A 13054-nucleotide genomic window follows, 5' to 3' on the forward strand; every position below is an offset into this window, starting at 1 on the left:
AAGTGCAAAATCTCCATTCAGATCTACTTCAACATTGAAGCAATGGTGAATTGTACAACTTTTGGTTAATCTATGGGAGTTTCAGTTTCTAATAAAGACACAGTTCTTAATGACCATTATGACTGTCTGTCACCACTAACACCTAAAGTGAAATTGATTTTGTAAAGGAAAAGAAATAGAGCAAACGGTCATTTTCAACTATGCCACATGAGCTCTCCACAAAATATGGATGAAAAGTGGGAAAGAACAAAAAATATGTATGTATTAACAAACAAGGATGAAACCCCATGTGTACCATGACACGTGTAAATATAATCATAGTAGCTGTCTTTGACTAGTCAAAATATACATGGATTGGTATGTCATTGAATACAGCCTTTGGATTTTCTTAATTGACAATGGCCGTGCACGGTTATGCCTCCTGGTTCAGAGGTCAAACTGGAAAGACAAGTGGGGCAAAAACTTTATTTAAGCTAGCTTGTACATCACGGCAAGTTGTACTTAGTAAAGAAGACATGAAACTGATGGTGTTCCAACCAGTCTATTGATAAAGATTCAGTAACCAAGCAAAGAGCAGGAGCTGAATATCATATGTTTTGTAATTAGTGGAGATCTTACATTTAGATTAATATATTGTGTTTTCATTGCAATCAGAGGAGAAGATATCAGGAAGCAAAATGATCATTAAAACGCATAATTCCACCCCAGTAATGCTGGGTCAGGAAGGAATTGCTGAAAATTTGACACTTTTGTTCATCAAGTACAAAACACCCTTTACATATTACTAGAAGTAAAAGCCGATAGATCTCAAGCAAACCCCAAAATGAGATCTAAATCAAGATGTGGGAAACCCAGAAGACTACAATTCATCGAAACTGTTCTGTACACTATGAACAAAGTTATGACCAACCGTTTTACCATCCTCCTTACCTCTTGTGATGAAACCTTACCTTCAGTAAGTACTGCATCTTAACCTGTTCACATAAACAACCTTTGAGAGTTGGTATATAAAACAACCAATGAGTATGAGCATTAGGCCCCACAAGGGACAACCACAAACTATGAGAAGAATAATGTCATAAGCTGCCTTAACATGTAGCAAAGGCGAAGCAAGCGATAAAGAATATAGCATTCTACTTACTTGAGCAGTATTATAAACTATGTACTCATTGTACATCAGCTCGGAGGCTTTGACATTTGACGGCACGGGTTTTCCACAAGGCACAACAACATCATCCTTCCACTTCACATATTCAGACTGCTGAGGTACCTTCTTGCCAAGTCCTTTTGTGGAGTGCTTTCCTTGAGGAGGTTTATCCATATACTGAATGATAGGAGGACTCAATTAGTCTAAAGAACGGGAGTTAAAGAGTGCATCACTGTGATGCTGAAAAACTTAACTTCCATTCATATACCACCAGACCAAAGAAAACACCAATCACCCACATAATCTACAGCTTTACTCATGTCAGTTTCCAATTATCATAATACAAGCTTCAATGGGTGTATCCATGACATGAAGTTAATAAATGAGTTAAAATCTATTATAAGAAGCACTAGACATACATCCAAACCAAATGCACAAACTAAATTAATGGAGTCCCAGTTCACCTTAGCTTTCTTGAGCTCATAGACCTCCCCTAGAGCAACTTCACTTAGAAGCATGAGACCAACAGGACTTTTTCTATCAGTATAGCAGTACTGAGCACTCTTACTGACAAGGTCAGCAAAATAAACACCCTTGCCAAACTGTATTCCAAAAGAAAAAAAAAATGTATATTTTAGTATTCTGAAAAAGCAGCAAGGCAGAATGTTAGGCAGCACACATGCACAAAGAGGATAAGAGAGTGAATAAGAAAGAGACAAGACCATGTAACCAGTAGCTGGAGCTTCCGGAGGAGCAATTCTCAGCCCCTGGCTAAGGATGCCCACAAAGTTTGTCAGCCGGGAACCTGGTAGAAAAAGGAGCATTTATTGTTTATTTTACTTCAAGTCTCATTCTTAAAGTCCTAACTTTCCAAACGTGAAGTGCAACTTACCATGCCAAAGAAGCATTTTATTGCCAAGTTTTTCCCTGTAGGGAGCAAACTTATCAAGCTCCCCTTCCCTTTCAAGTGAAAAGACTTCTTCGAGTTCAAGACTCCAATCCTGAGGATTTAGAAACAGTTCAATATATATGTATATGTATACACTCCATAATATAAATAAAACCAACCGTGTGAGTAGGGGCATGAGTAGTGAGGAGATATTTCTCAATCAAATGGTAATCTGCACTGTCACGAGGAATTGGATCAATGTCACATCTGAGTTTCTTGTACTTATCATCAAGAGATTCATCACCATCATCAACATCAAAACCAACTAATTTGGAAGCAATTTCAATGTCCTGGAGAGCTTCTAACATTTTCAACTGCCAGGGAAATAAGAGAGAATTAGTTTACTCTTTCTTTCAAAACTATTTAGAAAGGTAATAAACTTGAACAGATAAGAAAAAAATTTATGGAATTTTTTAGTCCTCTCTTTCTCTATACGTGATTTTCTCCCTTCCATATGTGCACAGACTCAATAAAAAGAGTTCATTTTTTGTATATGTGCATAGGAATCTTCTGTACACTTGCAAACTTCCCAAAGTTGTTTTTTTTTTGTCCAGTGTAGTGCAATTCCCAATAGCAAGTGGATTGAAGATGAGAAGAATCAGAAACATGCACCAACAAATAATACCACCTACCTTTGACTTAAAATCATCTTCATCCCTAATAACATGTGGATGAATAGACGGGATCACAGTGAAAAACCGGTTGCTAGCATCAACAATCAAACTTTCTAACATTGAAGGATTATGATTACTGTTCTTTAATAGATTCTGTATTTCAGTCAATGCCTCAAATCCTGGATAAAGAGAGAGAGAGAGAGAGAAGAAAATCCAAAGGGCATTATAATACATTATTTTGATGCAAAAAGGATGAATATTTTTTGTACGTGAACACTAGTACACCAAAATATAATGCATCGTTTTGATGCTTACCCTTTTGAATATTATGTTTGCTCAGTTTTCCAAGTGGCATTTCAGACATATTGATTTCAAATTCCATCATGGCAGCTCTGCAAAACTTGAGTTTAGTCTCTTACACTTATAATTCAAACAAAGAAGACAAGGGGGAAGAATTATTTTGTATATAACCTGTATGTTTCAACATTGAAAAGCATCTTCATCAGTTCTGCTAATGGGGGAGCAAGTTTGCTATCCTGTTTTTGCTGATTTTTCTTTGAGACTTTTTTGTTAACACCATAATCCTAAGATTCCCAGAATCAAAAGAATAAATTACTTCTGAAATTGAGCAAGAAAAAACTTAGAAAAATAAATGAGAAAAGAAATAAGACATACAATATCTAAGGGGAAAAATTTCCCTGGTTGCTTCTGAAAATTTTGTTTTTCCAGCCATGCTTCCCATGAATTGCCAGTCTTCTCACGGAATATGCGTTTAAATTCAGAGATTGCATCTGATTTTGAAAACTCTTCCAATTTCTCACCTCCAATTTTGGTGCCCACTCGACCCCATTTACGGTATACATAGCAATCCAAACTCTTATCATCTTGAATTATTTGGAGGATATAGTAACTTAATATGAAAATAAAGGAGAAGTCAGTTAACTAAATGAAAGTGAAGAGCTTAAACAGAAAGTGAAATAACACTTGAGAAATCAAATATGACATTTTAAGGAGAGATTGAAAGGTTGGAGCTAAAGATGGAATATCACAAATGCACCTGTTGACACCAGTTGATAAGTCGGACATATTCAGAGTTGTATTATAAATGCTTTTTCCATCCTCAAGGATGTGGCCTGTATCTTGCATACCAGAGGATTCATGCACTGCACTACTCCCTTTAACTTTGACGGTTATCATGCTAGAGGCCTCACCAATGGCTTCAACTTTGTAGAGATCAAATGGGAGCTTCTTCTGTTTTCCAAAGCAATTAACCAGATAATCCTCTCTAACGATTGGTAGTTTCATCCTCCTTTCAACCAAAACTTCGAAAGTTAAAAATAAAATTAAAAAAAAAAAGAAAGAACATACTTGAGACTAGCAAATTGCAGAATCTTTACCTCGCCTTCCTAATCTCAGCCTCTTGGTCATCCGCTGTGCCACTCACAACTAAACAGTTTGTATCTGCAGTTTGGTATATTAAGCAAAGAAATTATAGTTAGTTATCATAACCGAACATCAGTATGTGCATGCATCTGAAGCAGTCAAATGCATGTAGCTCAACAAGCACATACCTTTCTTGATCTTGGCATGAACAGCTCCACCTACACTCTCAATTTTGCTTTTCCATTCCTTCTGCAAAATCACCCTCAAACGAAAAATGAATATAACAGACTACTTTATTGAAAACAAATGGTAAGTTCTGCTCATAATAGAAAATTATATGTAAAACATACAAGAAAGAAAGGAATATCATACTATTGTTTCCTTGGGTAATCCAGAAATAGCAACTTTCAAATCTGCCAAGCGTTCACTATTGGATGACTGTGATCCACCACGAGAAGCATGGCTTCCATTTGGAGAGGAGGCTGACATTGGAGGCAGTATACGAGGTCGTTTTCCAACCTTTTGTGATTTAAACCACTGCAACCAATTGGGTAAACCTTTAGTCATTGTTTCCTATCCTGAGTATGCACAACATGAGAAATAGTCTGTTACCTTGATAAGATATTGATTATCTGTGTCTTCTGGGTTTTTCCACTTCCCTTTTATACGTTCTGGTTCACGAGTGGAGAAACTACACTTGCTCCATTCTGAAAGGTAACCTTGGCACCGGTACATACCAGCAGAGTAACGAAGAGAACCAGAACAAAGAGGACAACTAGAAAGTGCTCCAAACATCATTCCATCGGCGCTACAAAAGAAGTTCAAACTTGAGAGTTACATCAACTTCAAAAGAAAAAAATTGTAGGTAGATGAAACAACAAGATTTATGTTGTTCTAATATTCTAATAAATATTATGGGGGAAAAAGGATAAACAACTTTCGAAACCACTGAATTCTCAAGTTCACCACCAAACAACTTCTTATAAGTATCCAATTTTCAAACTCATGAATCAAGGGTAGCGATCATCTTGCACTCATATTGTTCATACAAACATGTAGAAGTTAGTTAACACAAAATCAACCCAGAAACAGCTTTTGACATTGACAGGATAGTTTAAGAACTTCCATCCAAAGACAAATATAGAAGTAAAGACAAATTCACAAAACTCCAATATAAAAGATTATGAGTCAAAATATGTGATCAATTACAAGACAAAAGTCATGATATGCGGGTACAGCAACATAAGAAACTAAATTACCAATGATCACGCAAATCAAGCTCTGATCCCGTTGAATCTTGATTGTTGGCTTGGAGCATTTCACGCAACTCAGCTGCTGTCACATGCTTTTTAAGGTCATCTTTCAGTGCCCACAGTTCTTTAGTCTGGGCCTCTAATTTAGTATCTAGATCAGACGCTTCTGAATTTTGTTCACCACCACTAGCATTCTTAACTGGTTGATGCCTGCGTGTTGACACATCCCCAGAAGATTTTGCAACTTTGGACTCCTGATTCCCAACAGCATCTTTTGTACGTTTCTTACCAGCTTTGGAAGATGATTGCTTCAGTCCATCATCTTCTTGTACTTGCTTGCCTAAACAATGGTGAAAGAAACAACATTTGAGAGAACGGCTTAGCAGTAAAAATGGATCACAAATACTCAAACTCCAATGTAAGGAATTTCATACCACTTTTCACTTTGGAAGGAACCTTTTTAATTAAGGCGAGGACAGCTTCCTGATCAGATGTGGGGAGAGTGTCCCATCCAGATAGTTTCTCCACTTGTGTAGATGGAGAAAAGTCCATGTAACAATTGGCATGGTGCCAACCCAATCCCCTAGGCCCTTGACCTTCAGGCTTCGTAGATATACGAACCTACCAACAAGAATATAAAAAACCAATCCAAATTATATAACTAACAAGTAGTGATTAGTCTACAATTATAATATTGTGATTAAGAATATTTAAGATTTTACAACTGAAAATAATCAAAATAAAATATAAGCAATGGAATTCAAAATTACAAATTCCTCAGTCTGCATTAGCATCGATGAAATGTGATAACTACACTAACATGAATATAAAGTAAAACATAATATATGAAAAGTAAGATGTTGTGTTTTCTTTTTGAAATGACACTCAACAGTCCTCTAGTATAAGTAATTACATGTTAGTGTCAAGTTAACTAAGATCAGAAAATGTAACCATAAAAATAGCAATAACAAGCATTAGTAACCCCACCTGTCCTTTCAAGATTTTTTCACTACAGCGCTTGCAAGTGGCACGGGATGTTTGAGAAACTTCAATACCACATTCAACATTCTTGGCATCATTTGTTTCCTCGGGTGGACCAGCAGCAACACCATCCTGACCCTCCACGTATTGTCTGAGTTTCTGCTGATCTTCCCACCTAAGTTGCTCAATGCCTTCAACATCATCAACGCTGAAAACAGAACACAAGGCATGAAAGTTAATAACTTTCTCCAAACTCCATGGCAAGGGTTGTAATACACGGATTGAAATGACACATACGACTTAATCTGCTTTGCTTTCTTCAGTACACAACTAGCGTGATTCCACATCTGAGATCAAAAAGAGAGTCAGAAGCCAAATTACATTATATTCATTTCTTCACCGGAATGAACACACAAACACTACGAGACAATCACTCCATTGCAGCATCAAAACACTTCGAACAACCAAAAGGGTGTACAGAAACCAATGAAATGGGAAGAAAAGTAAATAATGTCAGAAAAAGAACGTCCACCCACTAAAAAAAAAGAAGGAACTTTTCAACCTTACAAGACATAAAAGGAAGGGTTTTTTTTCCCAAAAGAAGAAACGGAAGAGAAAATGGGGAATGGGGTATGTGAGGGAGAGTGATTAGAGTAAAAAGGAGTACGTACGGGCATCAAACCGTCGAACTGGTGGGCCTGGACCATCTTTCCGAGACGGAGAACCTCCTTGCCAATGGTGCTCTTACAAGTCTTGCATGAGGATCTTGATGACTTAGCGTACTCCACCTTCCATGGCTTCTGGTCCTCAAGCTTCGCCATTTTGAAAAGCTCTAAGCTTGAGCCCTCTGGCTTAGTGAGCAGTAGTAATAGTATGATATAGGGGTATCCTCTACCTGGAAACACAGAAAGGAGTGGGTTTTTATCAACGAACCTTTAGCTTCTCTTATAAGCTTATTTCTTTTTCTTTTGACGAATCCCTTCTCTTATAAGGTGTTTGTGTTGATTTAATTAAATTTTAATTTATTTATTATTTAGTGACTGTCTTCTGCCATTCTCATTCTCCTTTGTCGTTTACTGTCACCCAATCCACTCATTGTAACCCGACCCGGAAACCCACCCCAGAAATCCGACCCGATAATGGTTCAAGACTTTTGCTTTGTTTGGTTAGAAAGATGGAAAGGGCAGAGGATGGATTGATTGTGCATAATGTGTGGAAAAGTGAAAAGAATGGATAAATTTGGTGTATATTTAAAAGTTGTTTGGAAAATTCAAAATAAAGAACACAAGTACTATTCTTTTTTCATTGTTTGGTATAGAAAAACAAAGGAAAGGAGGGATGAAAATTTGTTAGCATATTTACCATATTATCCTTATTTTATTTTTTTAGAGCAAATTATAACATGAATAATTGATGATGTTTTGTACATAATATTTTTTTTTAAATATTATGATAAGTATTAATCTAAACAAACAAAAAAAGTAAAATTTTGGCTAAATTATATGTACTTAATAGTTAATATGATAAAAAGAAATTACACTTTAAAGATAAATTTGGTATTGTTTGGCCTTATATATGTACTAGATACAAATAACGTGTAATATGCACGTTTGTTTAGTTTTATTTATAGAATTTATTAATTATTTTTATTAAATTTATATTAATATCATATAAATATCATATTTTAATTAAATAATTTATTTATTTATGTTTAAGTTTATGTTTGTTCTAGTTTTTAAATTTTAGAGTGACAATAAGAGATTATATATTATATGTTTAATGTAATATTAAATATTATACGTGAATTTTAAATTTAAGTTTCTTGCTAGTTTTTTTTTAAAAAAAAAAGTAATTTGTTGCTAATTGACAGTAGATTATATTATATGTTTAATATGATATTATTCTAATAAGTGAGTTTAAGTTTAATTAAATTTTATTTAATTTATAAAATGTATGATTTTATTATTTTTAAATAATTATCATCGTAAAATATCTCAAAAATATATTTTTTAATTTTTTTAATTATTTATTATTTTTAAATAATTATCATTGTAAAATATCTAAAAAATATTCTATTTTAATTTGTTTAATTATTTATTATTTGTAAATAATTATCATGGTAAAATATCTCAAAAATATCATATTTTAATTTTTTAATTATTTATTTTATTTTATTTAAGTTTAAGTGTTTACAAACTACCGTTAAATATAAAAATATTTTGTTAAATATAATAATATTCTGTTAAAGTTAACATTAAAAAAATAAAAAAATCGATAAAACCAAATATTTTCATTATCTATACACTTATTATATAGAAAAGATATGTATATAAATAATCCAAATATAGTTACTTTTACTAACATAATTTAGAATCAATAATAATAATTAAAAAAAATGATGGGCAAAAATAGGAATATGTGCAATATTATTTCTTCCCTCCACTTGTTTTTTTTTTCCTCTATTTTTTGTTATACAATCCCTCCTAAAGAGAAATGATAACTTTTGGTGGGCCATAGTGAATTCTGAGTTCACACCCCAATCCCTTCCTCAACTCTTTCCTCTCTACCAACCAACAATGAGCCAAGGATTGATTAGTCCAATCCACCCTTCAACCCTCTACCAAACACAATGTTAATCTAATGATAATAATAAACTAATAATTATAGTCAAAACCTTACTAAACCATTCTTAAATATTTCTCTCAAATTTAACGTTTTGTAAATATTTATTATTATTTGATTAAATCAATTAAATAAGAGAAGTCACAAAGTAATTTGTAACTTATAAAAAAGAGTTGCAAAATTTGTAATTTGTAACTTAAACTCTTAAATGTGTAAATACATTATACATTTAATTGGAATTTGAAATAAGTGTAATATATGGTGTATATAGATGTTATACATAATTTTATATCATTTATAATGTGTATAAATAATATGGGTTACCTTTATAGAGTTTTGAGATGTTTTGGCATTTTAACATCTCAAATCTTTTCTTTATGTTCATAAACACTCAATAATAAATTATAATTCTATAAATAGTGTGATTTTGTTCATGTGAGCATTTTAAGTTCAAGAGTATTTCTAGAGGGTTTCCCATAATGGTTTAGTGATGGAGGTAATATTTTTTTTTTGTAAAAATAATATCCTAATTTTCAGCTTATATTTAATAATTTTTTCATTCTATCCTAATTTATTCCCTTCCTTCCAAAAAAAAGTGTAAAATCTATTTCGGAGCTGATTGAATGTTTTTATAAATTAGCTTTTGCTTTTAAAAGCTCATTTACAAAAAATCATGGCCACATACTTTCTTAGAAAGTGATTTTTGTAGGAAGACACAGGAAGCTCAATTGAACTTTGATGATTTTTTTATAACAATTTTGTCTCTTTTATTGTTGAAGATAATTTTTTAATTCCTTTTTTCTGTTTTTTATTTTTATTTTTAATCCCTTTTATATTTTGAAATCTGTTTTCTTCCGTTTCATTCTTCTATAATATGCATGTATAGTTTAGGCAAAAAAAAAAATTTAAATTTAGAATGTTATTAGAGTTGATATAATATTTTATAATCTTTTTCTTTAATTCGAACAATTTTTTTATAATTTGTAACTATATAATAATCAAATTTCTATAACTTTATTAATAAAGGACAATAAAAATTATACAAATTACCTAATGAAATTAGATATTCACAAAGTATATTCATTATTATATCTCTTCTATATAATAAGTGTGTAGATAACGAAAATTTTTGGCTTTAACGGTTTTTTATTTTTTTAATGTTAACGTTGACGAAATATTCTTATATTTAACAGAATATTTTTATATTTAACGGTAGTTTGTAAACACTTACTTAAATAAAAAATAAATAATTACAATATGATATTTTTTTAGATATTTTACAATGTTAATTATTTAAAAATAATAAATAAATTAATTAATTAAAATAAGATATTTTACAATGATAATTATTTAAAAAATAATAAATAATTAAACAAAATAAAATAAGATATTTTACAATAATAATTATTTAAAAATAATAAAATCATACATTTTATAACTTAAATAAAATTTAATTAAACTTAAACTCACTTATTAGAATAATATCATATTAAACATATAATATAATCTACTGTCAATTAGCAACAAATTGTTTTTAAAAAAATAAATTAGCAAAAAACTTAAATTTAAAATCCATATATAATATTTAATATTACATTAAACATATAATATATAATATCTTGTTATCACTCCTAGATTAAAAAACTAGAACATACATAAACTTAAACAAAAATAAATAAATTATTTAATTAAAATATAATATTTTTTTGAAATTTATATGATATTAATATAAATTTAATAAAAATAATTAATAAATTATATAAATAAAACTAAGCAAACGTGTATATTGCGCATTGTTTGTATCTAGTACATATATATGTTAAAAAAATATTTATATATAAATTTATAATAATAATTTTTTAATAATTAATATATAAATTCAAATTAAATGAGAAATTGCAACTTCAATAGCAATTTTACTACTTGTCTTAACAAAGCCCGAACATATCAAATTATACTACTTAGTTGCTTGATATGTATCGGTTTGTATCAATCAATAATAATTTCTTTAATTAAAATTTTCTTAATATATGTGATGAAACATAATAGATCGATTATCGATAAATATTATGATATGGACCAATAGCAAGATGACAAGTGTCAAGTGAGTCACCACTTAACGAACCAATGGATTGGGTACCAACAGAGACAAACGAAACAAGACATTGGGTACTAATTCACAAGTTTTTTAAAAGATTTGATATTTTTACCGCTAATTACCTTATATATTTTATAACAACTATTTAAGGAATATATATGTGGCAATAATACTAAATCTTTACTAATGGTGGTACTTAAATATAAATTCAAAATTTTCCAAAATTTTTATATTTATTAATTTTTTATATGTTTTTATAAATTAAAATTGATTTTGTAAATTTTTTCAAAATAATTTAAGGAATATTTACAATAATAATACTAAATCTCTACTAAGTTCAATTTTTTTTTATTCTTTCTATTTTTTCCATTTAATTTTTTAGATTTTAATAATTTAAAATTAATTTTATACATTTTAAAATTATTCAAGGAATATTTAAAGTAATTATTTTTTAAAATTAGCAAATATTTGGTATTATTCATGTGACAAAAAAAAAAGAATTGGTACTTATTAATAAATATTTGGTATTATTGCCGCCAAAATAAATAAAAATTGGTACTTAAGTGAAACTATTAACAAAGATTTAGTATTTTCACAGCTGAAAAAAAATATTGGTATATAAGTGAAAATATTTGAAATCATTTGGTATTTTTACCATCATTATCCTTTTAGCATATTTATCTTCTCTCTTTTTTTCTCTCTTTCTCGTTTTCACGTGAATAAACTAATTTTTTTTTTACTTCATCCGCTGAGTGTGGCACTGAGACACAAATAGAAAAAAAAAAAAAAAAAGTAATTGGTGAAAATTGTCTCTTTTTTGAAGTCATTTTGCACTCTCGCCTAGTTTTGATCAATTTTGCAAAATGGTCTCTATCTAAAATTTCGACTAGCTGTCTAAAATTTTGACCAACTGTCTGAAAAATTTCGACTAGCTGTCTGGAGTGTCAGAGATCATTTTGCAAAAAATTATCAAAACTAGACCAGATTGCAAAATAATTTTAAAAAAATAAGTCATTTTGCCAAAGGACCTAAAAGAATGGCAAAACAAAAAAGTATAAAATTACTAAACTAACCTTAGACAAAAATAATATTACATTAAGAATAAAAGGAAAAGCATAAAAAAAACTGGGATAAAATGGATATATTTGAAAATGTTCTCTGTTTTTATCAATCTTTCTATTATTATAATATATACAAAAAAAAATACACATGAGTAGGATTTTTCAAATTAAACAAATTTTCCTAAAAGTTGAGTTATTATTTACAAAAAGAGAAAAAAAAAATTGTACTTCACTTTTATAGTTTTAGATGAAAATAAAATAAAACTTCAAATATAAATGTCTATAAATTTGGGAGCTTATGGAGTCCCTCACTTTGTTTTCCAAGACTAAGTCCTGTGCTCATTTTTGGTCGTTGGATGGGGTGGTTTATTGGATTGAATGGTAGGATTTGAGTTGAAGCTTAAGTGGTGTAAAATACGAAAATACCCCTAACTTCTTCCCTATAACCGACAACCCTTCCTCTCCATCTTTTCTTTGGTTTGGTTATTATATTCTTAAATAACAGAAGGTTGGAAGAGCCTTAGTAAGCTTCATTCCCTCACCCGAGACTCCGAAGAGAACTTTCTGCAATGTGAATATCTGGAGTAGCAGTTGGAGTTCCGAATCGTCGCCGTTTTGGTTAAAGCACAGGTATGAACTTCGGTGGGTCGACAGTTTGTTTGAGAATGGGTTTTAGGGACCATTTTTCGTAGTGTTCGGCATTTTGAAGTTCTTCCATTGTTGGTAATTTTTTCCCTCCTTTAGCTTGTGGAATTTTGTTTGGGCATTATCCATTTGCTGATTATAGATTTTGTCATTTGTTGTGAATAAGTAGTTTGTATGCCAATGTAAAGAATATTGTACGCCCTAATTCTCCACGGGCTATTAGCAGGCTGAGGTATGGCATAATTGTGTATCAGCCACGTGGATGACATGTACCCGGAGCTGCTGCTCCCAGGTCCCACCT

At 30.9% G+C, this 13054-nt stretch overlaps 1 protein-coding gene across 1 annotated transcript; it reads right to left on the reverse strand.

The window, feature by feature from the left end:
• Window positions 1-663: 663 nt before the first annotated feature.
• On the reverse strand, window positions 664-7280 carry LOC133785318 (poly [ADP-ribose] polymerase 1). The gene is made up of 20 exons (XM_062224568.1): window positions 6999-7280; window positions 6625-6674; window positions 6334-6535; window positions 5781-5967; window positions 5353-5686; window positions 4706-4901; window positions 4466-4630; window positions 4282-4342; window positions 4108-4171; window positions 3768-4019; window positions 3386-3620; window positions 3182-3294; window positions 3026-3102; window positions 2729-2889; window positions 2216-2410; window positions 2040-2148; window positions 1870-1952; window positions 1612-1749; window positions 1142-1324; window positions 664-974 (listed from the first exon to the last, which is right to left on the reverse strand). The coding sequence occupies exons 1-20, from the start codon at window positions 7146-7148 to the stop codon at window positions 927-929; spliced, it is 3003 nt and encodes a 1000-aa protein (XP_062080552.1). The 5' UTR covers window positions 7149-7280; the 3' UTR covers window positions 664-926.
• Between the last annotated feature and the right edge of the window lie 5774 nt (window positions 7281-13054).

The sequence above is a fragment of the Humulus lupulus genome, chromosome 1, assembly GCF_963169125.1.
Source record: "Humulus lupulus chromosome 1, drHumLupu1.1, whole genome shotgun sequence".
In the NCBI taxonomy this organism is placed as follows: domain Eukaryota; kingdom Viridiplantae; phylum Streptophyta; class Magnoliopsida; order Rosales; family Cannabaceae; genus Humulus; species Humulus lupulus.

What these genes read in the sequence shown, in the direction of transcription:
- LOC133785318 (XM_062224568.1), bottom strand. Translation starts at nt 7,148, where the DNA reads ATGGCGAAGCTTGAGGACCAGAAGCCATGGAAGGTGGAGTACGCTAAG. An exon ending in ATGAGCTCAAGAAAGCTAAG is followed by an intron (nt 1,325 to 1,611) that starts GTGAACTGGGAC and finishes CCTATCATTCAG; the next exon opens with TATATGGATAAACCTCCTCA. An exon ending in TAGTTTATAATACTGCTCAA is followed by an intron (nt 975 to 1,141) that starts GTAAGTAGAATG and finishes TTATGTGAACAG; the next exon opens with GTTAAGATGCAGTACTTACT.